Raw genomic sequence first — 27,164 nt, forward strand, 5'->3', positions numbered from 1 at the left:
TCTGAGGAGGAAATGAAGGAAATATTTTCATATACAATAGCAACCAAAAGAATAAAATATTTAGGAATAAGTTTAACCAACGACATAAAAGACTTATACACAGAAAATTATAAAACATTGCTAAAAGAAATCAAGGAAGACATACATAAATGGAGGGACATACTGCGTTCATGGATTGGAAGACTAAATGTAGTTAAGATGTCAATTCTGCACAAATTTATTTATAGATTCAATGCAATACCAATTAAATCCTAGCAACTTACTTTACAGAAATAGAAAAACAAATAATTAAATTTATTTGGAAGAGTAGTGTTCTACTTTGCTAAAGCTACCTGAATGCAATATACCAGAAACACAATGGCTTTTTAAAAGGGGAATATATTAAGTTGCAAGTTTACAATTTTAATGCTGTGAAAATGTCCAAATTAAACAAAGCCTATAGAAATGTCCAATCTAAGGCATCCAGTGAAAGATACCTTGGTTCAAGAAGGCTGATGATGCTCAGGGTTTCTCTCTCAGCTGGAAAGGCATGTGGCAAGATCTGCTAGCTTTCTCTTCAACAGCTTCCCCAGGGCTTTGTCCATTCTGTTGGCTCTGTTGGTTCTGGTGGCTCTCATGACTCTGGTGGCTCTAAAGATTTTTCCAAAATGGTTCACTCTTAAAGGGCTCCAGTAAGCAACTCCACTTTGAATCGGTGGAGAAATATCTCCATGGAAACCATCTAATCAAAAGTTACTGCCCACACATCTCCATGGAAGCAATCAAAAAGCACCTACCCAGCAATATTGAATGAGGATTAAAGAACTCAGCTTTTCTGGGGTGCACAACAGATTCAAAGCAGCACAAGTAGGACACCCCAAATAGCTAAAAGTATCTTGAAAAGGAAAAATAAAGTGGGAGGTCTCACACTACCTGACTTTAAAGCATATTACAAAGCTACAGTGTTCAAAACAGTATGGTTCTGGCATAAAGATAGATGTACTCATCCGTGGAATTAAATTGAGTTTTCAAAGGTGGACCCTCACATCTATCATCAACTGATTTCTGATAAGGTGGTCAAGTCGACCCAACTGGGACAGAGCATTGTCTTCAACAAATGGTGCTTGGAAAAGTGGATATCCATAATGGAAAGAATGAAAGAGGACCCCTATCTCACACCCTATACAAAAATAAACTAAAAAATGGATCAAAATCTTAAATGTTAGCACTAAGACCATAAAATGTTTAGAAGAAAATGTAGGGAAGTATCTTAAGGATATAGTGATAGATGCTGGTTTCTTAGACCTTACATCCAAAGCATGAGCAATGAAAAAAAAACTAGATATATGGAATCTCTTCAGAACTGAACACTTGTGTGCATCAACGAACTTCATCAAGAAAGTAAAAAGGTAGATGATGCAATGGGAGATGATATTTTGAATCCACATATGAGATAAGGGTTTAATATACAGAATACATAAAGAAATCCTACCACCAACCACAAAAGAAAAACAATCCAATTAAAAAATGGGTAAACGAAAAGATAGGCTAAGCCTACTAAATTAGACCTAAGAGTCACCCCCAAGAGGACCTCTTTTGTTGCTCAGATGTGGCCTCTCTCTCTGCCAACATGACAAGCAAACTCACTGCCCTCCCCCTCTCTATGTGGGACATGACTCCCAGGGATATGGACCTTCCTGGCAATGTGGGACAGAAATCCTAGAATGGGCTGGAATTCAGTACCAAGGGATTGAGAAAACCTTCTTGACTGAAAGGGGAAAGAGAGAAATGAAGCAAAATAAAGTGTCAATGACTGAGAGATTTCAAACAGAGTCAAGAGGTTATCCTGGAGGTTACTCTTATGCATTAAGTAGATATGACCTTTTTAGCTAAGGTATAACAGAGAGGCTGGAGGGAACTGCTGAAAATGTAGAGCTGTGTTCCAGTGGCCATGTTTCTTGAAGATGATTATATAATGATATAGCTTTCGCAATGTGACTGTGATTGTGAAAACCTTGTGTCTGATTGTTATTTTATCTACCTTATGGACAGATGAGTAAAACATATGGATTAAAAATAATTAAATAATGGGGGAACAAATGTTAAAATAAATTTAGTAGATTGAAATGCTAGTGATCAATGAAAGGGAGGGGTAAGGGGTATGGTATGCATAATTTTTTTTCTGTTTTCTTTTTATTTCTTTTTCTGAATTGACACAAATGTTCTAAGAAATGATCATGATGATGAATAAACAACTATGTTATGAAGAAAAGAATGTTCATATTGTATGTTGATTGGTTTTATTAATAAAATTTTTTTTAAAATGGGCAAATGACATGGATGGATACTGTTCCAAAAATGAAACACAAATGACCTCAAAACACATGAAAAGATGCTCAATATCACTGGCTATTAGGGAAATGCAAATCAAAATCACAATGAGGTATCACCACTCACCTACTAGAATTGCCATAATCAGAAAAAGGGAACACTACAAGCACTGGAGAAGATTTGGGGAAAGAGGCACACTTATTCACTGTTGCTGGGAATGTCAAATGGTTCAATTGCACTGGAAGGCAGTTTGACAGTTCCTCTAGAGATTAAGTATAGAATTGTCCTGTGATCCAACAATACCATTACCAGATATATATTTGGAGAAACTGAAGATGAGGGCACAAACAGACACATATACACAGATGTTTATAGCGGCATTATTCATGATTACCAAGAGATGGAAAGCCCAAATGTCCATCAAAAGAAGACTGGCTAAACAAATTGTGGTATATACATCCAATGGAAAATTATGCACCTGTAAGGGAGAATATCATCATGAATCACATAATAATGTGGATGAACCTTGAGAAAATTATGTGATGAAATTAGCTAGAAAGGAAAGGACAAATACTATATGGTCTCACTAATATGAACTAACATTAATGAGTGATCTTTGAGAGTTACACTTGAGAACACAAGTTATCATGAGATAGGAAGAGGGTAGAGTTTGGACACTTGATGTTAAAGGAGTACAGAATATTCAATAGAACTGGTTGTAAAGACCAAAAAATGGATATCACAATTACTATCTGATGGCATCATAGTACTGTAAGTACAATGAATGAAGCTGACTGTAAGTATGGTTGAAGGAGGAGTGCTGGGAGCAAGTATGACACCAGAATGAAAGATAGAGGATGGAGGTTGTAATCGTATAACTTAGGGGTGCTTTGTGTGAACAATGATTGTGATTAAGTGCCTCATATAGATTGTGGTGGTGAAGGCATGCCTATGTGATTATACCAGAAACCACTGATATTTTACTTAGGTTGAATTTTATGACATGTGAATAAAACTGTGTAAAAATGGAGAGAGATACAAGTGCTAGAGAAAATGTGGAGAGAGTGCTGTACCTATTCACAGCTGGTAGGGAACTTTTGATTATATTATCTCCATGGAGATGTGACACACCCAGTTGTGGGTGTGATGATTGATTAGAAGGAAATGTGACCCCACCCATTCCAGATAGGTCTTGATTGGTTTACTGGAATCCTTTAAAAGAAAATATTTTGGAGAGAGAGCTAGAAATAGTACAAACTTCAGAAGCCTTAGAACAGATAAAAACTTTACAGGAGAGCTGACACAGGTGTGAACACATGAAGAACAGAGTTATGGATGTTTGGAGATGCTTGGAGTCCAGCAGACCTCACCGTAAGATGTTAAGCAAGCCAGACCATGGAGATAGCCAAGGGAAACCAAGAGATGAAAGACAGACCTGGAGAAATAAAGTGAGGAATGCCCACAGGAACAGAGGCTGAAAGCAAAGGAGCCCAGGAGCAAGGGACCAGAAGATGCCAGCCACGTGACTACCCAGCTGACAGAGGTGTTCCTGACCCATCAGCTTTTCTTGAGTGAAGGTAACCTTTTCTTGGTTCCTTAATTTGGACACTTTCACTTCCTTAGAACTGTAAATTTTAACTTATTAAAGTCCCCCTTTTAAAAGCCATTCTAGTTCTGGTATATAGCATTCCCACAGCTAGCAAACTAGAACAGTGAACTCATGCCCTCCCCTCCTATGTGAGACACGACTTCCAATGGTGTAAATCTCCCTGGCAACATGCAACATGACTCCTTGCAATGAAACTGTCCTAAAGTTGTGGGAGTGAGAAAGACTTCTTGACCAAAAGGGCAAAGATAAATGAAACAATATAAAGTTTCAATGGCTGACAGAGTTCAAACTGAGTTCAGAGGTATTTGTGGAGGTTATTCTTATGCAATATCTAGATATCCCTTTAACAGTTGTTGTATGTAGCAATGCTGACTTTCTGGGCTGCAGAACTCCAATTCTGAGTCTTAGGTGTCAGACAGGTAACCAAAGTTTCTGGGAGATATCAGGTTATATATATATATAGAGGTAGATATCCCTTTTCAGTTTTTGGTGTATTGGAGTAGCTAAAGGGAAATACCTAAAACTGTCAAGCTGTAATCCAAAAATGATTGAATAACTAGAGCTTTTAAAGTGTGAATGTATGAGTGTGAAAACCTTGGGACTAACACTCCCTTTAAGCAGTATTTGGACAGATGAATAAGAAAAAAAAGACAAAATATAAATAAATAAACAATGGGGCATTGGAGGGTATGGGATGTTTCGTATTGTCTTTTTTTTTTTTCAGAGTAAAACAGTTTAATATTCATGGCACAACAAACAGCATGAGCATCAGCATAGTTGTTTGTTTCCCCTGACCCTAAGGTGCGGTGAGCCCAGATGCATGCTATACACAAAGTGGGTTTGTGTTGTGCCTGAGGAACCCGGGCTCTGCCCTTTTTGGCAAACAGTAAGCAAGCCTGCCTTTGCCTGGAGAAAAACATTTTACCTCCTCTCTCAAAATTACCAGTTTGTATGAATGATCCCAGTCAGGGGCCCAGGTGGAAGAGAGGCCAGGGCCTTGCCATCTTGATATATTCAGCGACACGTGTTGAACATAAAAGGCCTAGGAGATTCCTCCGAATATTTTTATCACTCAATAATGAAAATGTTCTAAAACCTATTGTAATGATGAATGCACAGCTTTATGATGATGCTGTGAACCACTGATTGTACACTTTGGGTGATTATATCTCAATAAATATCATTGAAGAAGAGTAAAATAAGACTGCAGTCAACCTCAACTAAGACTTCAGAATTTCCCACAATTGAATTCAAGTGATCAACTCTCATCTATCTGCCTAGAAAGAAAAGGGTAGAAGGGTAGAAGATAACATCATCTGGAGTCTCAGTATTTTGCAAGAAACAATAAAAACTTAAAAGATAATGAAATAATTGGAGGGTAGGAGAAGACTTAAGGGGAGGTTTGGACTTTCTATATGGTGATGGTGAGTTTATCAATTATTTTTCTCTTTGGAGCAATGAAAATTGTCTAAAAATTAAAGTGTTGATGATCGTACAATTAAGTGAGGATAATGTGAGACATGGATTGTTGACTTTGGACATTATATATGATGCCCAATGAATGGAGGTAGCTTAAAGATGAATTGACTGAGAAGTAGAATGGTGAACTGTGGTTTATACATGATAGAATATCGTGCACCTACAGAAAGAACAAAGTCATGAAGCATGCAACAAGGTGAATGAACCTTATGTGGTGAAAAATAAACTTAAAACAAAAGAACAAATACTGTGTGGTCTCTTTTAGAAAATACCTATAAGAAAATTGGGGCCTAGATCGTAAGCTTTTATAGCAGTCATGTTGAGTCCAGAGCTGTTAATGTTATTTCTAGATTTTGAGATGCTGTGATATATACATACATATATATATATATATAACCTGATATCTCCCAGAAACTTTGGTTACCTGTCTGACACCTAAGACTCAGAATTGGAGTTCTGCAGCCCAGAAAGTCAGCATTGCTAAATACAACAACTGTTAAAGAAACTGAAAAAGAGATCAGGCTTCAGTTAGAGATAAGAACGAAGCTGATTCAGTCCAGAACAAGGTGAATCAGAATATATGGGTAAGGTTGACATTGTCTGTATTTTAGAACTTCACCTACTGAATGAGATCAAAGGAAGAGAGCTTAATTTTGTCTAAAACTTAAATTTTCTGTAGCACATAATCTAACTTAACTTGCCTGAATAACTCATTTAAACAACCCAAACACATGGAGCCCAGAATGGGAATGAGGGCTTGTAAGTCTGTATCGCTTAAGGTAATACCTGGATACATTCCATGGTATGTTTGGCAATTGATTAAAAAGTACTAGCAAAGTCCCTTGAGGGATGGGAGAAAAAGTATGAACTATTAACCTTTACCACTGGTGAACCCCCTGATACCATCTCAAATATTAGGGACTCCCAAGTTAATAGATCAAGTCCTTGCTCTTGAGGCTTGCTTCTGTGAAGCTTATTTCTGTAGCAGAGAACCTAAACCTTCCTATAGTTATGCCTAAGAGTTATTTCCAGAAAACAACTTTTGTTGCTCAGATGTGGCCTCTCTCTCCCTAAGCCCAACTCTGCAAGGAAAATCATTATCCTCCCCTCTATGTGAGACATAAAATCCAAGGATGAAACTGTTCTTGGCAACATGAGACATGATTCCCAGCAATGAGCCTGGTCCTGGCACTGTGGAATTGACAACATATTCCTAACTAAAAGGGGGAAAAGAAATGTAACAGAATAATGTGTCAGTGGCTGAGAGAGTTCAAATAGAGTCTAGAGACTATTCTGGAGGCCACTGTTATGCAAGCCTTACTTAGCTAGATATTGCTAATTACCAGGGTTTGCCAAACCCTGACCAAAACCATTCCTGTTAACCCTAAAGAACACCTAGGACTCTATCTGAGATTCTACAAATGTTTCACATACTATGATTACTTTCCCCAAACCACAATTCCAGATGGGTTCTTAGGCCAGATAAGTCCTGAAACCCAGAGGGGCCAGCCTCTCCAAGAACATCAACTCATTCCATCACCCTATCCCATATTAACAACACCCATTTCCTACATGAAAAAGTTAGAAGGGGTAGAGTCCAAATACACCTAAAAATTGAGAGAAGGATCAAATGAGAAGGAAGAGTTATAACAGAGAAGATAGGGTTTACCAAATGAATATGACTGCTGAATCATTATATCGATATTCTTTTAGTCTTCAGTGTCTTGGAGCAGTTAGAAGTAAAAATCTAAAATTGTGTATCAGTAACGCATGCCAAACTCTGAAATCTATTCTATAACTACTTGTTACAATGCTTTTGAACTTTATTGCTTTATTTTATATATATTTCATAATAAAAAATGTTTTAACAAATGATAATAATAAGACACCAAAAGACAAAACCACATGACTGAAAAGTGATAGAAAAAAAAAAAAGACAAGAGAAATAAACTTGAAAGTCATCCAGATATGGTAGGCAGGTAACAGGGACTTCCTATTAACTTTCATTAACATACCCCATGGAATAAAATACAGAGAAGAAGGGACAAAAAGCTTTTAAAAATGAACTAAAATGGATTCTGTGAAAATATAATCAAATAAAAATTCTAGAATTGAAATATATAATATTGGAAATTGAATTCATTAGATTAAATTAAACTTTTAAAATGAAAAAAACTGAATTCTTCTAGCTATGACAGTCTTTCAGAAAACTATTTAGCTGGGAGAATTTAGATTGTCATAAATGAAAATGTCTTTGAAAGAATTGTGGAATAGGACAACCACCTATATTTTTATAAGAGTTATTGAATATATTTCCTCAATATAAATAAGCAATGTTGATATGCAATGCTGGCAAAGACATAAGTATGATCATACTATATGTAACTGGAGGTTGATGTGATATTTGTTTGAAAAGAGATTCTATATGCATTTCATATGTACAAAATGATTTTCATTATTCAGCGCATGCCTAAATTCTTTGTGCATTTTTATGGGAAATGACTTATACCACTTGACTGACCAGTGGCATGTATGACGAATCTGTCCAATTCAAAGCCCTTCTGTCTCTGAAAGTAAACAATGTTATCTTCAACATTCTTTATAAGCTACTCATTGTAGGACATATTATTGCTAGTTCTTATATTAATTAGATTTGACTGAGTACAAGGTTATAGGCTGATTTTACCATTATTGAGCCATGTATTGATCTCAGCATCTTGTCACTGCTCAGGATCTGGCAGGTTCTAGAGATATTAATTACGATGCTGAGTCATGTCTATACTCCAGAAGCTATTACTAGACATTTACACATACTGGATGGTATCCTTAAAACAAGATTAGTTATCCAAGAAGTCATTGTTCTTCAGTCACATCCTGAAACCATGGACGCATACAGGCAGATTAATTGATGAAACTGAGAATGACCTCGGGGGATATCTTTTGTGAGAGGAAATTGAGCTTCACTGAAGTGAGATTAGTTGAAAGAAATTATTGTATGTTGAAATGAGCCTGGTCTTTAGAGTCATATATAGAAATCTTTCCTTGCTTAAATTTTATGACCATGAATAATTTACATTACTTTCTGAGCCTCAAATGCCTCATTTGTAATATTGGGATAATAATTGTAACTATCTCTCAAGTTTTGTGAGCCTTAAATGAATTAATGATATCAAGCATCTAGCACAGAACTTGACCTCTAGTAAGGTTTTAATAAATATAGTCCCTATTAGCATTGTTAATATTTTCCAAAGTCACCTGAAAAAGCTGTAATGAGACCACAGGTCTCCTAGTCTATGCCTTCACATGTAGGACTGATCAACTTATCATTTTACCTGCAAACCACATATAAGCCTTTGCAACAACAATACTTTTCCATTTTCTCTACTCAAGCTTTTCTTTTTCTCCAAGCCTTATTCTAATTATTTTGGCTGATTTTTTTAGATGCCTTAAATAATGTGTATAGAAAGTATCAAATTCTATAACATTGTTTTTTTCCCAAACACAACAGAAATGACGTGTCTATAATTCTTTGATGTGATTTTTTAGAAGTCGTTTTAATTGCGTTGCAAAATTCCATAATATTTGTCTCTGCAAATAATCACAACCTTTAAAAACAAAGAAAAATTAAAACCTGCAGTCATGAAACCTAGAGGGACCAGCCTCTCCAGAACATCAGCTAGTTCCATCTCCCTACCCCATAGAATTGACAGCTCTTCCAACATGAAAAAGTTAGAATGACCATAGCCCAAATGCCCCTAAAGAGTGGGATAGAAAGACCAAAGGTGATGGTGGAACTATACAGAAAAGGTAGGGTTTAACAAATGAACATGATTGCTGAATCATTAAATTGATATTTCTTTTAGTCTCCAGTATCTTAAAGCGGCTAGAAGTAAAAACCTAAAAATTGTGGAATTGTAACCTATACCAAACTCTGAAATCTGTTCTACAAATATTTGTTGTGCTGTGCTTTTAAATTTATTGCTTTTTTGTATATATGCTAATTCTCATAAAAAAGAAAAAAAGTTGTGATGATAAAAAATATTTTTCCCTTCTAGCCTCCTATATTCAGGAGCATCTAGAAGGAAAATTTGAGATGATGATATAGTAGCCCATGACAAACTCTGGGATCTGTCCTGTAACTACTTGTTGAAGAGTGCTTCCAAACATATTGCTTTTTTATTTCTTTGCTTTGTACATATGTTATATTATACAATAAAAATTAACAAAAACCCCCTGTGATCATTTCAGACACTTTGGAAGAATCTCTTCTTTTCTTTGCCAAGGTAGACAAGGAACTTTTCTTAAAACTATATATTTGTGTATATATACGTGTGACTGCTTATTAGCTTCATACCTCTGTTCTTTTCCCTTTCCTTTCAGTATGGGTTGTACTAGCTGTGGGACCTTGTGCACATCACATTGCTTCCATAAGCCCCAGTTGTACTCTTTGTAAATTGGTAATACCAGTCTTACATATATACAAATTTGTTATGAGAATTCAAAGAGATAAGTGCTTTGTAAACTATAAAAAGCCAAACAAATGCAAGACTATTGTTATTAAGACAAAAGTCAGTAATGGCAGCACAATGGGTCAATAAGGATGGTGGAAGTTGGAGGTTGATAATAAGTGCCTAGTTATCAACTGTATACACATCTATTTTGCTGAATTAGTAGGGACAAATGTGTAAGATGGTGCTAGTTATTTTTGCTTAGTAGCAAGGCCCTCAGAAGCAAACATACCTTAAGTATATAGAACAATTTACTATTCTCATAATGCTTTCATTTACATTATCTCATTTAATCTTCAAGACAGTCCTGCCAGATTGGCATTATTACCTCAATTTTACACATGGAAATTGAAATATAATTTGCCTCTAAGCAAATTAGTGGTAGTGTTAGGACTGTAACCCTGGTTACATTGTATGTCTTATTATAAGAAGCTCTTCAGATATCTGTCAGTTAGTTTATCCAAATATCCATGATAATGAATTTCCTGTGAAACCATATTATTGGTAAGTACCTGGAGTTTTGCAAGGATTATCCCAGCCACCTGTTAGAGTGAGGAGATTAAGCAGGGTTTTGAATAAGTGGGGAAGTGTGGCCAAAAAGAATAAATCATTCAGGTCTCGCTTTCCAAAGGGGATTCTCAATGGGCAATTCATTCTAAGCAATAGTGTTATTTGAAGCTGAGTAGGTAGAAACAGGTGTGTGGTGATTATCATCAAAGGTTTTGGTACCAGATTGTCTGGATTCAAATCCAAATTTCACCATGTTTGGCCTGGATGGCTTCAGGGAAGCTGTTTAACTTCTCTATGTTTCTGCTTCTGGTATTTAAAATGAGAATTTTAATATGGGAATTTAAATGGGAATTAAAATATTCCAAGGCTAATTGTGAGGATTATGAGATAATTCATGTAGCATTATCACCATAGATCTTATGTCTGTTGCATTTGAATGCTGTATCTTACACAATATTTATCTGGCAAAGTTTCTGGCAAAAAAAAAATAGGTGCTCCATAAATTTTTGAATTATAACTCCATCAGAAATATCATGATGATAAAACTGTGTGGTAGGGTTGATGATTTTAAGGATGCCAGTAATTGAGGAAAGATGTAGGGTCTGGGGTAGTTCTGGCAGGATAAATGCAGAATAGACATTTTATGACAAGAAAAAAATGATTTATTAGTTAGTGAAAATGGTACAAGAGACCTAATTTTCTGTTGTTACTCTGCCCTCAACGAATTTTGTGAGCTTGGACAACTCGCTTTCCTCTCTGAGTGATATTTCCTCTTAAAAAAATTAGGAGTTAAGACCAGATGAGTGTTATTAACTGTGACTGGGGGTGGGAAGCATATCAGAAGCTTGCTCAAATCTTATGTCTGCTTTTCCTTTCCCCAGTCCTCACTTTATGATGTCGTCAGGTCCCCTACTCCCTTGAGAAAACCTCGGACCTTCCCGGTAATTATATACTATATAAAGTCCCTCCTTGCACTAGTGAAAATCCCATAAGCCAGAAGCCAAGAAAAGGATTACCTACATGTACATTTGGATAAGAAAGTCTAGATTGGCCCCTAGGTGTAATTCAGAAACTCCTTGTGTGGGTTAGTAGATAAGTGACTCAGGAAGCTAGCTAATGTATTGGGCTGATTCAAGAAATGCTCTTTAATAGCTTGAATCAGATTTCAGTAGCATGGAAATGGAATAGAAGCAAATGATTTTGACTTTTTACTTAACATTTATGTTATACATGACACAGTGTAATGAAATATCTAAGGATAAATTGATAGGGAAGAGAGAAATTTTTAAGGATCTCTCTGAAACCATTTTAAAGGTATGCATGATTGCTAATCCTTGCAGGTAATACAAAAAGATTTCTCTTTGTTAGACCTATTGCCTTGGACCCATATGTAACTAGTGTGTTCTTTTCAGCCTATCGGAGCAGCTTAGTGGAAGATCTGTAGCCTTCTGGTGACCAAACATACCTATTACTTAAAGGAGTTTCAATAATGGACTAGCAGATGGGGAGGGAGGAATTGAGGCTAAAGATTTGTTGCACTTCAGTAAGAGAAACGGTATCATTTTATGATTTTTGTGAAGCATAGAATTAAAAAAAAATAGTATGGTGTTGATTCAGCCTGCTAGCTAGTTGGAAGATGTTTTAAACAGTGGCTGGGGTCCCAGAGGAAATGATTTCATAATCCTGAGTCAAGTGTGTGGAACTCAGAACAGTAGGGTAGAAGTGCACTGGTCTGGGAATCATAAGATCTCTGTCTTACTTCCAGCTAGTTACTTTCTGTGTAATATTGGGCAAGTCTGAGTTTCACTTCTCAATATATAAAGGAGAATTGGACTAGCATTTCTCCTTTATTTAGCTGCTGGCTCTAACAGTTTGATCTCAAGATTCTATTATGTAATAATTGAAGCCTAACACCATTAGAACATTGCAGATGGACCAGGTAGGATGAAGAGGGTAGGGTGGGGAGAGGTTCTGTCCTGCTTAATTAATCTATGTAGAAGAAAGAAAAGGTCCCTGAGAGTTGGGATACATGACCTTTAAGCTTTCTCTTCCTGAAATCCTTGGTTCCAGGAATATAGACTCAAAGAGAAGTGTCTGAGTTTGGAGTAGTGATTTTTCTTTGAAAGTATTCTGAGATTGGGTAGGACTATGGAGGCAAGAATAAAAAGGTAATTAAATTGTATTCTGTGGCAGTGAAGTGCTGGTATTGTTTTAAGAAAACGTTGGTAAGTTCAGGTTTGCCCTTTAGAAAGGTGGTTCTTGCTGTACATGGTGTGGAGAATGGACAGGAGTTAGGAAAGACTGGAAAAGGAGATGCCTGAGGATAAGGTCCTCACCTTAGGAAGCCATAATGATGGTGGAGAGATTGGATGGGAGAGGGAGGAGTTGAGGAAGAGTCCGAGGTTTCAAGTTTGGGTAACTGGGAGGATGGTGATACCCTTTACTGATACAGGAAACCCAAGCAAAGGTACAACAGGTGTGAGAGTAGAAGATGATTTATGAAGAAATAGAGGAAATTCTATGTTATCTGAGGCTTTGGTATAGATTCTGGGCCTTCTCCATAGTCAGATAATTTTCAAATACTTTTTTTTCCCCTCAGGAAAGGGTATGTGTTTGTGTCAGTATGTCTTATTTGTGGTTAGGAGAGAGGATTGTTAGGAGACTAATGATGTAATTGCTCCCCTTTTGAAAGCAGTAGGAGCATTCTGGTGGGACTGACTCATTTTTCAGGCTGAAGGTTACTTGATGCCACACTATCCTGTTTATAGATTATGAAGTATATATATATATATATGGGTAGGTATGGGCGGTAGAAAGGCTGTAGGGCTTTTTGTTTTACTGTCCTTAGAAAGATGAGCCTAGAATCCTTCCTTTTCAATTATATTGGACCTAAACCAAGTAATTTCTGTTTTCATGGTCCAAGGGGGAACAGTTTTCCTAATTCTTAGTATAAAGTATACAGAGAACTCCCCAAAGTATTTATAATCATATTTAGTCATTTGATTATTTGGAGTAAGAAAAAGTTAAAATGTTATATATTTTTTCTCCTAGAGTGGAGATTTCAATGTAGTAAAGCTTGGAGAAATGGCTTTCATTCATTTGTATATCAGATGCCTATATACCCTTCTTATTTGCACAGTATTTGACTGTACTTTGTCTGCAAATACCGAGATAAAAGGTAAACCAACACACTGAATGGATTTTAATGGAGTAGTTGTAAAATTAAGGCTATTAACTGTCTTTTCAGCTTACCCTTATGGAAGGGCATATCAGGTAAATGGGTTATTATTGGAAATGTTTCAGAATGTCAATGCACAAAAGACATGTTCTTACTGTTCTGCCTCATTTATAAAGTAACTGATTATGACACACATTTTGTAAGATAAAAATCAAACTAAAAGGCACTTTACAAACCTTTTGTGTAATCCTTCCTACAAGCTGCTTTAAATAGCTGAAACCTTAATACCTAATACCCAACTAAGTGGAACGTTTCCTTGATTACTACCCTTGACTTTTAAGACAATTAGATAAATGTTAAAAATTACAGAGATTTAAAGTAAATTTAAAAAAATAATTGCAGACTTATTGAGTCATTTCTAATGCACTTTTCTTCTTGCAGAAAGTAATTATAATAACGGATTTGCCAAAGATTGTCACTTAATTCTCAACAGGATTGTCATTTCATTCTCGGTGTGGATCCTCTTTACAGGTGCACGTGGATCCTAAGTCAATAATTTGTGCCACAATTTGTTCCCGTGGACTCCCCCCCCACCTCAATAAGCATTATGAGGTGAAGAAAGTATCAAAATGAATATTATTAGCAGAAAAGCAACATGAGGACAATAATACTAAATTTGATAGTAGGCAAGTTTATAGACTTATTGAACATATAGATATACATTGCTCCATTCAGTCACTGGCAACCACTAATTTATTTTTTGTCTGTGGATTTATCTATTCTGGATGTATCATATAAATGGATCAACCTTTGTGACTGGCTTTTTTTACTTAACATGTTTTCAAGGTTTATCCATGTTGTAGCATGTATCAGTACTTCATTCTTTCTATAGCCAAATAATATCCCATTGTATGGATATAGCACACTTTGTTCATCCATTAAGCAGTTGGTGGACATTTGGAAGTAATCAAAATTTAACAATATCTGTCATAAAATACAGAAAATTAAAAAAAACTTATTCCTTGTGTTTCAGTTAATCCTCCTCAGGATTTTGAGATAGTAGATCCTGGATATTTAGGTTATCTTTATTTGCAATGGCAACCTCCGCTGTTTCTGGATAATTTTAAGGAATGCACAATAGAATATGAATTAAAATACCGAAGCATTGATAGTGAAAAGTGGAAGGTAAGTGAAATATGCATTTGCAATATCAGAGTGATTCTAAGGAGTTTTCTGGTATTTCCTGACTTCAGTGTCCTCTCTGTTTTCCCTATGTGGATAACTATAATTAGGATATTACAAACTGCCATGCCTGCTGCTGTCTTCTGTGCATCCTGTCACATCTATTATCAGTCCACCCATTGTTAAGTCTACCATTGGAAGGAAAGGAGAAAAAATATTTGGTCCCATGAAATATGGACTTGAAGAGCACTTACATACTTTACTATATTTTATAGTTATTTGTATATATAATTGTATATTTTATAGTTATTGTATACACTACTGGACCATAAGCATTTTCTCTCTGGGAGTCAAGACTTATTTATCTTTGTGCCCTCCCCAAGATCATGGCATGGTACTTTGCATATACTGTAGAAAGTATTCAATGAAATTTACTGAATTATTAGCTATTTACATACTCAACAAGCGTATTCATTCCAAGATTTCTGTTGTGCAAGGCATTCTGTTACCTCCCTAATTCAGTTATACAGTTTCAAGGGACAGTTCAAATCAAACATTTATCAAGCATCTTTTTACGCCCCTCTAATAGGCATTGGGTATACAAGGATAAATAATACATGATTTTAGTCTTCCAGGAGCTCACAATTTACCTCCAGGGTTTTACATTACGTGATTCTTGAAAGGTTCATATTGTATTTGAAATGTCATAAATCACTTGCCAATATGCCTATAGTATGTGAAAATCATCTATTTGATTTCATTCTGGTTATAGCTCAAGTTGCTGTCCATAAAGACTTTATTTTCCTTCCAGAGATTTTTTTTTCTTTAATGAGAGGTAAGATTTAAACAACAGTATCAAATGATATGATACAGAGGTAAATTCTGTTGGATGTATGTCTAGAGCATTGTGTCAGATAATCATCAAGAGTGTATTAGATATTGGGGAATCTTCAAGGTATTAATGGCTTCTTAGCTTTACTAATTTGGTTTATTATAGCACAGTTGTCTGTAAGCTAGTATTTGTCTCATCTACTTTATCAAACAGACCATCATTACTAAGAATCTACATTACAAAGATGGGTTTGATCTTAACAAGGTCATTGAAGCAAAAATACACACACTTCTGCCAGAGCAATGTACAAATGGATCAGAGGTTCGAAGTTCTTGGTCAGAAGCTACTTATTGGATACCTCCACAAGGTAAAAACAAAGGTCTCTTTTCATATTTAACACTGCCAGAACAGTCTACATAGGGAATAATTTAGTCCTTTAACTCTTCTGCACCAGATTGTGTACAATAGGTAATACGACAATGTGACACAAAATAGAATCCTTGTAAGAAAGTGATTGGCTTTTTGATTTCTTTAAATCAGCAGACGTGTTCTGCAAAACTTACATCTCATGAGATTAATATAGTTCCCAAATTTGGCATCATATTGGTAAATATGTATGTGAGTATTTGCTCAACTCCTTATTGACTTAATACTTTTGCATATGCTTACACTCATACCAGGCTGAGCCTTCAAAGGTTTTTGATATTGCATAACCCCTTATGGTGAAGTGATTTCCAACAATTTGTTTTTGAAATACTCCCGATTATATCGGTTGCTAAATGAAATGGAGAAACCATAGGATATGAAATAAAACTGAATAGTGATTTCTCAAATTATTCATTGCTGTGTGTTTCAAGCATTCACAGTTCATTCCTTAGGAAATTTGGAAACTAAAATTCAGGATATGGATTGCATATATTACAACTGGCAATATTTACTCTGCTCTTGGAAACCTGGCGTGGGTGTCCATTTTGATACCAATTACAACCTGTTTTACTGGTAAGTATTTTTATAATTAGAATTCCATATTAGAGAAATAGCTATCAAAATTAATCTACATTAATAACTGTGTTTTCAGTAAATTATATTCATTTTCTTCATTTGTTATGTTGTATGCATAGTGATGATTGCTTATTATTGAAATCCCAATTATCTGGGATGTTCATGGGGTAAGTGGGTTTTGGTTATAACTACTGGATGGCTTTCTATAGATATAAGGAATGCAGTCACTGCTTCTGTACTGAACTAAATTTGGCAGCCTTTGGATAGATTGAGTTATAATATAAAAAATTGTGACATGTTTTAAATTCTTGCATTTAATACAAACAAGTATCTATTAAACTGAATGCTTTTCTGACTTCCCTACCCTTATGATCTTTCGCTAAGGCTTTTAAATACGGAGCTATCTAGGCTCTTCCCTCTCCTTCATTTCTTGTTTCATAGTAAGGTTCATCATCAAGTTCTGACACTCCTTTGAAAGGTCTCACTTGTATTCCTTATTTCTTATCTCCTCTGGAAGAAGTTTACATTAGGCTCACCTCATTCTGTCTCTGGATGATTGCCATGGCCTCCAAATGATCTTTCTGCTTCCAGTCTCTCCCCTTGCTAGTCATTCCGCATGCTGTAGTCAGATTCAACTTCCTACATTACTATTTTTCATATGCCATTGCCTCATATAAAAACCTCCAGTGGCTACTTACTGCCTACAGGATAAAATTTAGGCTTGTGTTAGAGCCTCTGTCTCACTCTGTCAATGTTTCAGTGCCTTTCCATCATTACCTTCTACTCTCACCAACATGATTATTCTACCCCATGTAGACCCGTTTCTACATTTGTTCCTCATCTCTGTCACTACCTTTTATGTCATTACCTTTTGTTATCTGGAATGCCTTCTGGTTCTCCTTCTCTTTCACTAACTCTTATCCATCCCTCAAGGCCCATCTAGTATCATGTATCATTTACTGATTGCATAAGCCTATGTTCAGTTTTTCTCTAAACTATTTCTTTTTATAGCTCTTTGTTATTTATTGTCCAGATGGTACATAAATTTTGTCATATGGTTTGCTTTGTCACCTATCTTACATTTTTAAGAGATTGGTGGGCACACAGTATTCCTTATGTATCTCTTGAATAACCTCACAGTGCTATGCCCATAGTATGCTATCACTAAAAACTCATTAAATGAATGACAAATATGATAGTGGCATTGGTAAATTGATAGATAAGTAGCAGAAAAAGCAATATAGAGTGATGTGTTACTATTCATGAGTTTTAGGCCCAAATTATCATGGCATGTTTCTTTTGAATATCATAAGTTATAAGCAATAAAGTATGGCAATTAAAAGTCCTGAGAACTAGGTTCTAATCCCTGCTCTCACACCTGGCTGGCCTTGTAAGTAATTTCCCCTTTTGAAGTCTCAGTTTTCTCATCTGGAATTGGATGGGTAATTTCTAAGGTTTTTTTGCACGTAATTAATTTGTTCATTATTCCATCAAATATTATGAATCTATTAAGTGGAAGGCACTGTTCTAAATAATAAAGATAAAACGTACACACAACAAATTCCTTACCTGCTTGTACATCCTAGTTCATGTTTAACAGAACATAACTTTATCCTTATCTTAGTGGTGTAGCAAGGGAGAAATAGTCACACCTTAAAGACTAGAAAATAAGGATGCCGTGAAGCTTCCCAGTGGCAAAAAATAAACCTGTGTAAAGTCAGGCCTGGAACTCAAGTCTCCCCAACTGTAATCAAGTGAACTAACCATAGACTACAATTTTTCATATTCTGCCTAAAGTAAACACTGCGTGAAGTGAATTTGGTGGAGTTGGAATATTTGTACCAGACCCAAGAGCTGCTGTACTGGCAACATTACAAAGGGGATTTTGATTGCTTTTACTGATAATGCCACATTTTTTTCTGCAAATTGTTCCTTAGAAAAATAAATCAGGCAATTGTTGTTTTGGAAATCTGTAGGGAAATCCCCCCTATTTCCCTTTAGATTTAGTACTGGAAACAAGGTTAACTTTAAAGGGTGTGGCAAAATTTCTTGTCTGGTAGGATGGGAAATTAGATATATACCTGCCAAACAACTCCCCATTTCAAAATTATTTTTGCCTTCTTTTTAGCTTTTCTGAGGTTTATCTTTTCATCTTTGATGTATCCTCAGAGGATTTTAATTTTATTAAACATGACATTTTTTATTTCTGCTTTTTTCTATAATAATTTCCTTAGAATAATATTGAAAAATCAGTATCTTTCAGGATTATTTATGTAAACCCCAGGTTTTCTTAATGGAAATCTTACCCTTTGATTTACAAACCTTGTTTGTGAGTAACCATCACTTAAGTCCATGAATAGGAATCCTTGTTTTTCGGGATGTTGTAATGATTCCCACTCAACCGTAAGCTCTGTGAAGCCATGAACTATCTTTGTTTTCCATATGTTGTATCCCTAGCACTTATCATTGGGTTTGACACATAATAGGTATTCAATAAATATTGTATGTTATTAAATAACTTTTTATTCATTTGATATCTTAAGATAATTGAAAATGGAGCTCCCTTATATAGAAGATATCTATTTTTCACAATATTTCTTTTCATAGGTATGAAGGCTTGAACTATGCATTACAGTGTTCTGATTACATTAAGGCTAATGGAAAAAATATTGGATGCAGGTTTCCCTACTTGGAGTCATCAGACTATAAAGACTTCTACATTTGTGTTAATGGATCCTCAGAATCCAAGCCTATCAGATCCAGCTATTTCATTTTTCAACTTCAAAATATAGGTGACATAAACAACAAGTTTAAATATCTTGTTTCTAGTTTAGGCTATTTACCACCACAAGGAAAGGGGAGGTGGGAGAGACCTAAGAAAATGAAAAGTGAGAAAAATGTGGGTCAACAATTTGTACTAGGAAGCTCTTATTAAATATACAAATATGGAAGAGAATAAATTGAATGAAGGATAAAATGTCATTTTCATTTAGAACCCATAATTAATTTCAGAGCTTCAAAGAACTGGTCTGCTACACAGCATTTTTGTCCAGTGTTAGTGAGAGAATGATTGTGGAATTACATATTCTCATGACTCTAAAGGTGAATGATTGGCTGTTTTCTGAGTCTCCATTTTCAGTTCTAACATTGATGAGAGTGGAAATGTATAGGGTCAGCCAGACCTGGGTTTGAATCTCTGATCTACCACTTTTTAGCTATGTGACTTTGGGCAAATTACTTAATATCTCTGTTTCAATTTCCTTATCAGTAAGATGAGGATATAACAGGACTACCTAATAGATTGATTGGGAGACATGAGCAAGATTATATTGTAACATCCTTGGTACAGTGCCTGACACATTACAAGCACTAAATAATTGTTAGCTATTGATAAAAGTAGTAGTACTGGTTGTGGTTGTTTTTAATGTTTTTAATGCTACAAAACAAAAATGATTGTAATGATTTTGGTCTTCTTTTCTCTTGAGCTTTAATATTTGTTGATATGTGACATCTAAAAATGAGCTTCCAAGATAGCCAAGTTTCTCAGTAAATTCATGTTGGTTGACAAGCAACTTTAATTTCAATTCACATCATAGGGAATAATATTGAGCTACCATGTTTGTCTCTAGAGGTTTCTGTTATTAAGTGTCCCCAGCTTTAATAAGGGCTAGTAAAGTTCTATAACCTCCATGTTGCAATTGTTTCCTTTTGCTTTTCAGTTAAACCTTTGCCACCAGACTACCTAAGTCTCACTGTGAAGAATTCAGATAAAATTAACTTGAAATGGAGCATGCCCGGAGAACCCATTCCAGCAAAATGTTTAATTTATGAAGTTGAGTTCACAGAAGATGATACTACCTGGGTGGTATGAACATTGTATTTATTTGGGAAAATCATAAACACAACCTCTTAAATAAAGTAGCAAGCATGAGAACAATGTTGCTATCCACATGAGGAATAGATCATAACATGTATCTTAGTTTAATTTCCAGTAAGATCAAACACTCTGGACAAAAGAAAGATGCTTACTATCTGCAAGTATAATCAGTCATACCAGTTTTTAAGTTTATAGGACCTTAGAGTTAATCTAGTCATTGGTTTCCAATTTTGTGTAACTAAATAAAATTTGCCAAGGGCATCGGAAAAAACTACAACTAAGACTAAACCCAGTGAACCAAACAAAAGAACTACCTGTTGAGGAACAATTTTCAGTCAAAATTAGAGCAAAGTCTGGTAAGGCTACAAGATAATTTCTCCTACAAGGAAAGAGGGACTGACAGGATAAACAGCAGATGGTTGCGGGATGAATAGCCCTCCAGCACCAACAAGGTAGTGACACCTTTGGCCCAACGTTGTTATATGTTAATTTTATTCATTGGTTTCTAATTTAAAGTGTTGTAGAGACCAGTAGGGGAGCCACTAGTCCTAATTATTTAGGACTAATTTATTTAGTCCTAAATAAATAACTAGGAATTTATTTCCTAGTCAGATAAGAAAACTGAGTCCTAGGGAGATGAAGTGTTTTGCAATCAAATTGCACAGCTACAACTAGAATCCACCCTGATACACATATCACTTAGACATTTCTCTTACTTTATGTTGATTGCCAAGATAAATTACCAGAAAAGAAAAGCAATTATTTCATACAGGAAACACTCTTCACCTTTTTGAAATATAAAATAGAAGGAATTGATTTAGTGATTTTTTATTCTTTGATATCACTCAGCTTGTTATATTTTTATATTTGAATGGGTAAGTTCGTGTTAAACCCTAAGTATTGGTACAGTGTTTGAGTGCAGTTAACCAAACAAGAATGGGGTGGGAGCTTTATGTATATGAGCGTCTATAGTTTCTATAGTTTCTATAGCTTCTATAGTTTCAACATACACATGGTAGCTCCGGTCTTTTTGCTAACTCTATATGTAGCATATTCCACTTTATGGAATCTGAGAAATTGAACACTAATCCAAATACTTGGGCTTCATAAACACCATGACTACCTAGGAATTTTGCATTCACATATAGCCTGTAATCCATTATGAATATAGAAAACTTTAAAATATAGATAAAGAAGAAAAGAAAAAATGAAAAAAAACACCATTCGGAGAGGTAATCACTCTTAACATCTTGGTATAGATCCTTCTAGTCTTGTCCTTGCTACATTTCATACAACAAACCCCCCTTCGAAAGTGATAGATCAGATGGGATCTGTCTAGTTGAAATTGAATCAAATAACGGCAGCTTATTTTTTCCTTGGCTTTCAGACTACCACATTTGAAAATGAAATGTACATCATAAGACAGTTAAACGAAAGCCAACAAGTATGCTTTAGACTAAGAAGCAAAGTGAATATTTATTGCTCAGATGATGGAATTTGGAGTGAGTGGAGTGATGAACAGTGCTGGAAAGGTATGGGATAAAAGAACAGTAGCCAAATAACGGAACCTATTTGCTAACAATCCGAATTTTCTTTCAGTGTATTTTGTAATTATGGAACTTTTGCATAAAAGACTGTTGCATATAGTCTGTAAACAGAAAAGATAAATTAGCAAGCACCTGAATTGAACATAGGTTTATTGAAAATCTAATATTGACTTAGAATTAGGAGTCTTGTTATATTTCTATTATCAACATTCTTGCTTTCTTACTTTCAGTAAGAAGAATAGTATTTCATTTTTTTGAGCAGGATCATAAATTTTAATCAGTGTTTTCATATGGTTTCAGTTTTCAAGAGAACACAAACCTTTTGTTAAAGGAAAGTAGGTTAGCATACATTATTTTTACTTATTGTTTTAGTTTCTTAAAGCTGTCAGAATACAATATACGAGAAACAGAATGGCTTTTTTAAAGGAGAATTTATTAAGTTGCAAATTTACAGTTAGTTCTAAAGCCATGAAAATGCCCAAATAAGGCATACAGGAAAAGATATCTTGATTCAAGAAAGGCCATTGGGGTCCAGAACACCTCTATCAGCTGGAAAGGCATGTGCTGACATCTGCTAACTTTCTCTTCTCATTTCATAAAGTTTCCCCAGGGGTGTTTTCCTTCTGCAAAGGTCTCTTTGGCTCTAAAGCTTTTTCCAAAATGGTTCCCTCTTCAGTAAGCAATCCCACCTTGAATGGGCAGAGACACATCTCCAAGGGAACCATCTAATCAAAAGTTACCACCCACAATTAGGTGGGCCATATCTACATGGAAACAATCAAAAAGGTCCCACCCAGCAATACTGAATGAAGATTAAAGAATATGGTTTTTCTGGAGTATGTGACAGTTTCAGACTGGCACACATTTCTAGTACTATACTAGAGGAATATTTTTCTAATTACTATTCCATAATTATTAAAATGCATATTTCACTAACTTCCAACAGTGATTTAAGATGACATGATAAAAGACATTTAAATTAAATAGAAATATAAACCAAAAAGCCTAGAGAATAAGGAAGAATAAATTAGTAATACTTGTTCAAAATTGTAGGATAATAACTCAGTATTGTTTTTCAGGTATATAGATATAGATACAGCTATAAATACATATATAAATATATATTTGGACTGATACAGCATTTCTAACAATAATTTTCTTTCACATAGTTCCACTGTAATAGAATCCTTGTTTCACTATCCTTGTGAATATAATGGTATCATTGTTCCCTTTCATTTATTGAATATTTAGTAAGCAGCTACTATATGTTAACAGTCTTTTCAGGCACTAGAAATACAATAAGGAGGAATTCCCTGTCATAATAGAACTTATATTTATTGCTGGATTTGGTAGAGATGACAATAAAAAAGAAGCCAAAAATATAATATAGTCACTGAGGGCTATGGAGAAAAATTAGGCAGGGAAGGGGAGAACTCAATTGACCAAATGACACATGGAATCAAAAAGAAAATTTGCTGGTTCTACATTTTTTCATTTTTGTCACTGCTATAAGAAATCTGGAGACTCTATGGAACTGACTATGAGAAAGTCATGTCCTGAATTGTATCTGGTCATTTGTCAATGCATAGTTTAAAATAGATATCCTGAAAAGCTCATTCATGAGTTTTTAGCTGCAACCTCGAACTATAAGCCTGTTATGTATTTTATACACAATTTTAACAATGATGTTCATGACTGAGATTTCTTTTGACCTAAATGGTCTCCCTTGGGAGATTCTTAAAGACTTTGTGATTAGGAACAAAGAGCTTCATGAATTGTATGTAGTTCTAGTTCTTTAAGACATTTCTTATTGTACTCTTTAAGTTATAGAAAAACAGGACAATGATTTTTTTTTTGAAAATAGAAAAATATCCTCTTCAAGATTGGCTGTGTATAGAGTATGCAAGTGATTGCCTATGAAGATTTGCAGAAGCTCAAGAAAGGAGTCTTGTGCCTTTCCATTGTCATTTTAGCATTCCAGAAAATTTATATTATCAGTAAATTCTTTGGATTATATCTTTGCAAATCTTAATTGAGCTAAACATATGAATTTGACTGGTAATTTTCTAGGAGAAAATAACATCCTAAGGGAATAAGGTAAGGAAAACGGGGTATGGAAGGACAGATTTGAGTGTAAGGTGATTTAGGGTCTGAGCGTAGGATTTAGGATGGTGTGTATTACTCCAAAGCAAGTGGGAGACACCTATTTTGAAGGACAATTTCTGGCTACTCAAAAAACTTTTCTAGTGCTTGCTCATTTCTTGCTATACAGAAGAGCCATTATAATTTCATCCTCCCTTTTCAACTTAAAAAAATGCCTTAAAAGAATAGTTCCATTACTCACAAAGTCACTTTCATTGAAAAACAGATCTTGCTCACTCCAAGTGTCTCAAGATAGAAGCAATGTAAACATTTGATTTATTGATAGATACACAGGGCATCGTGGTCTAATCACTTGAGAAGTATTTTGTCATAGTGCTATGAATAATTCACATGGTCAAATTTTAAACACAACATATTAGAAAATAACAATCATGCTCTGGAGATATTGTTTTAAGTGAAATGAACAGATGTTACAAGTTTAATAAAATAGTTCTATATAAAAAGTACTAAATGGAAGGAATGCTATACTCAGACATATCTGTGGTATCTCTGCACTGGGAAATATGGCAAAAGTTACCATGTTTAACTTGGTTCTCTGCCATTCACTAGGAGTTTATTTATAAAACAATTCCATTCTGAAAGTAATTATAAACCTCTAACTCTTCCCCTTGTTTTGTGATTTTTAATTCTAGGTGACATGTGGAAGAAAACTTTGCTATATTTCATTATACCATTTGCTTTTGTCTCATTATTTATTTTGTTAATAGCTTTTCTGCTTATGTATAAGCAAAAAGCTTTACTTAAAATGGTAAGTTGTAAAACATTTTATGTTTAGTCTGATTCTGAATAGATAAAAATACTTTGCACTTAGAAAACATGGAAATACATTTTTTAGTTTTTTGCCTGCATACTGTAGATATACACTTGATATTGTATTGATTATGAGATCTTCAGAAAAGATAATAATTTAAAAAATAACCCTGAAAAGCAACATTTTTGGGCAGATTTACTTTTTTTCCCCTTTGTATGCTGTATGATAGGGGTCACATTTCATTCTTTTTCCATGTGCGTATCCCATTATTGCAGCACCTTCTGTTGAAATTTTTTTTTGGTGGGGGAGTGTGGGAAGTGCATGGCTGGCAATCAAACCCAGGTCTCCCACATGGCAAGTGATAATTCTACCACTGGACTACCACTGCACCCCCTAGATTTACTTTTGTGTTTGTAAATTAAAAAATAATGCTTGATATTCTCACAGGCAGTGTGGACAACCAAAGCTATAGGCTGAGCCCACAGTCTTGGGGTTTCTTCATGTGAAACTTAACCCCACGAAGGATAGGTCAAGTCTACTTAAAATTTAGGCCTAAGAGTCACCCCCAAGAGAGCCTCTTTTGTTGCTTAGATGTGGCCTCTCTCTCCAGCCAACACAACGAGCAGTCTCACCACCCTCCCCCTGTAAAAAAAAAATAATAATAATATTAATAATGCTTTAGGACTTGAAATATATTATCTCTAGATTAAGGAATAGCATAAGAAATGAGTTTACAGGAGAAAAATAAGATTGAAGAAAGGAAAGAGTGACTTAAAATAGACATCAACTGGAATATAATGTTAGTGTGCCACAGGCAAAAGATCACATAAAAATTATAAAACATGGTGCCTGTCTTCCAAGAGTTCACATTCTAGTTGGGGAAGACAAGATACATACAAAAGGTATAACCAGCATTATGAGATGATTTTTAGATGATTGCTATTTGAGTGGTACAGATAATGTTACAGAATTTCAGAGGATAAAGAGATCACTGTAAGTTGGTGGGCTTTAAGGAGTTGTAACTTCTAGAAAAATCTCTTCATCCAAGTCCTTATTAGAGATAAAGAGAAATGTGTATGTATGTGAAACACCTCACTTTCTTTCTCTGCTGAATGCTTTTTGCCTGTTTTTCTGAGTTATTAAAGCTCAGGGAAATAGCTTGTGTTATTAATGACTACTTGTTGATAATGGAGCTCTTTTTAAATTTCAGCTTTTTGATTCGAAAAAAGAAGTTTTTTCTCAGCAAGAGATACACTGTTGATTTACCAGTTTTCAGTCATATGGCCAAATAATGTTGAGTATGAGATATTAAAATGATTCTTTCCTCAAAATGTTGAATATATTTATTTCAAAATATTGTTTTATTTAAATACGTTTTAGAATACTTAAACTAAATTTACTAGATTTCATTAACAGTTCTTTTTCTCATAAATTCATGGTGAGATTGTTGCATGAAAGGAAGTGTAGGGATGGGTCTGATTCTATTGAAAGATATATTAATAAAACAATGTGATTTTATAACTTGCACTGAGCATAGAGATATTGCCAAGACTTGGAAGATGGGATTCTAGTTTGTTAAAATTGCACTTAGGGTGAAAGTATTCACCATGAATAAGATTGTTTAGCTTTAAAAGAATCCCGTGGAGAGGATTAATAGGAAATAAATTTTGATTACATCCATGTATGAAATTCACATTTCAGGAAAGAAAAAAACTGGGAGGAATGTGTTGTTTAAAAGACTGAAAAAAAATGAAATTACTTCATATTTGGAAATTCAAAAGTCACAACAACACAGTTAACCTTGGGAGTTTCCGATACCAGTCTGTAAGCAGTACTTCTTACTCTGTTCGTTCTGATGGTTTGATTTTTTGGTTCAGGAACCAAAAGGAAAAAGCCTTTGATATTAGTAATAAGCCTTTTCAAGGCCACACCCAACCTTTAGACTATTTGCCAATTGACTTCTAGGTGAGAATGTGGCCACCTATGCATAGACAGTTGCTTTAGAATTTAGGGAACAGTGAATTACAGAGCACAACCAAGGGCCGTATTTTTCAGAGCAGCTCTATACTGTGGTTCACAGACTGAAAGTGTGGAGATCACCTGTTTGTTAGAAAACCAGAATTTTAGTCCTCTGACTTGGGCCTACTGTATCACAATCTGCATTTTTATCAACATCCCCAGGTGATTCATTTGCACATTCAATTTTTAAAGCAATG

The 27,164-nt window shown here is 35.0% G+C and overlaps 1 protein-coding gene across 6 annotated transcripts; it reads left to right on the top strand.

Moving 5' to 3' along the window:
- The first annotated feature begins 12,127 nt into the window (after window positions 1-12,127).
- On the top strand, window positions 12,128-26,267 carry IL13RA2 (interleukin 13 receptor subunit alpha 2). 6 transcript variants are annotated; one of them, XM_077146723.1, is made up of 10 exons: window positions 12,128-12,355; window positions 13,468-13,594; window positions 14,628-14,779; window positions 15,822-15,975; window positions 16,466-16,607; window positions 19,218-19,402; window positions 20,330-20,475; window positions 21,875-22,019; window positions 24,830-24,945; window positions 26,159-26,267. In XM_077146723.1, the coding sequence occupies exons 1-10, from the start codon at window positions 12,347-12,349 to the stop codon at window positions 26,207-26,209; spliced, it is 1,227 nt and encodes a 408-aa protein (XP_077002838.1). In that variant the 5' UTR covers window positions 12,128-12,346; the 3' UTR covers window positions 26,210-26,267. The 6 variants fall into 6 exon arrangements, with proteins under 6 accessions (XP_077002838.1, XP_077002839.1, XP_077002843.1 ...); XM_077146724.1 differs by having other exon boundaries at window positions 16,475-16,607; XM_077146725.1 differs by having other exon boundaries at window positions 12,131-12,355; window positions 16,487-16,607.
- The last annotated feature ends 897 nt before the right edge of the window (window positions 26,268-27,164 follow it).

Source organism: Tamandua tetradactyla, chromosome X (assembly GCF_023851605.1).
Source record: "Tamandua tetradactyla isolate mTamTet1 chromosome X, mTamTet1.pri, whole genome shotgun sequence".
Taxonomy (NCBI): domain Eukaryota; kingdom Metazoa; phylum Chordata; class Mammalia; order Pilosa; family Myrmecophagidae; genus Tamandua; species Tamandua tetradactyla.

Bases quoted from the DNA above. Each gene is read 5' to 3' on its own strand.
- IL13RA2 (XM_077146723.1), top strand. The intron at 20,476-21,874 runs GTATGAACATTG...CTTGGCTTTCAG, and splicing joins AAGATGATACTACCTGGGTG to ACTACCACATTTGAAAATGA. The intron at 22,020-24,829 runs GTATGGGATAAA...TTTTAATTCTAG, and splicing joins TGATGAACAGTGCTGGAAAG to GTGACATGTGGAAGAAAACT.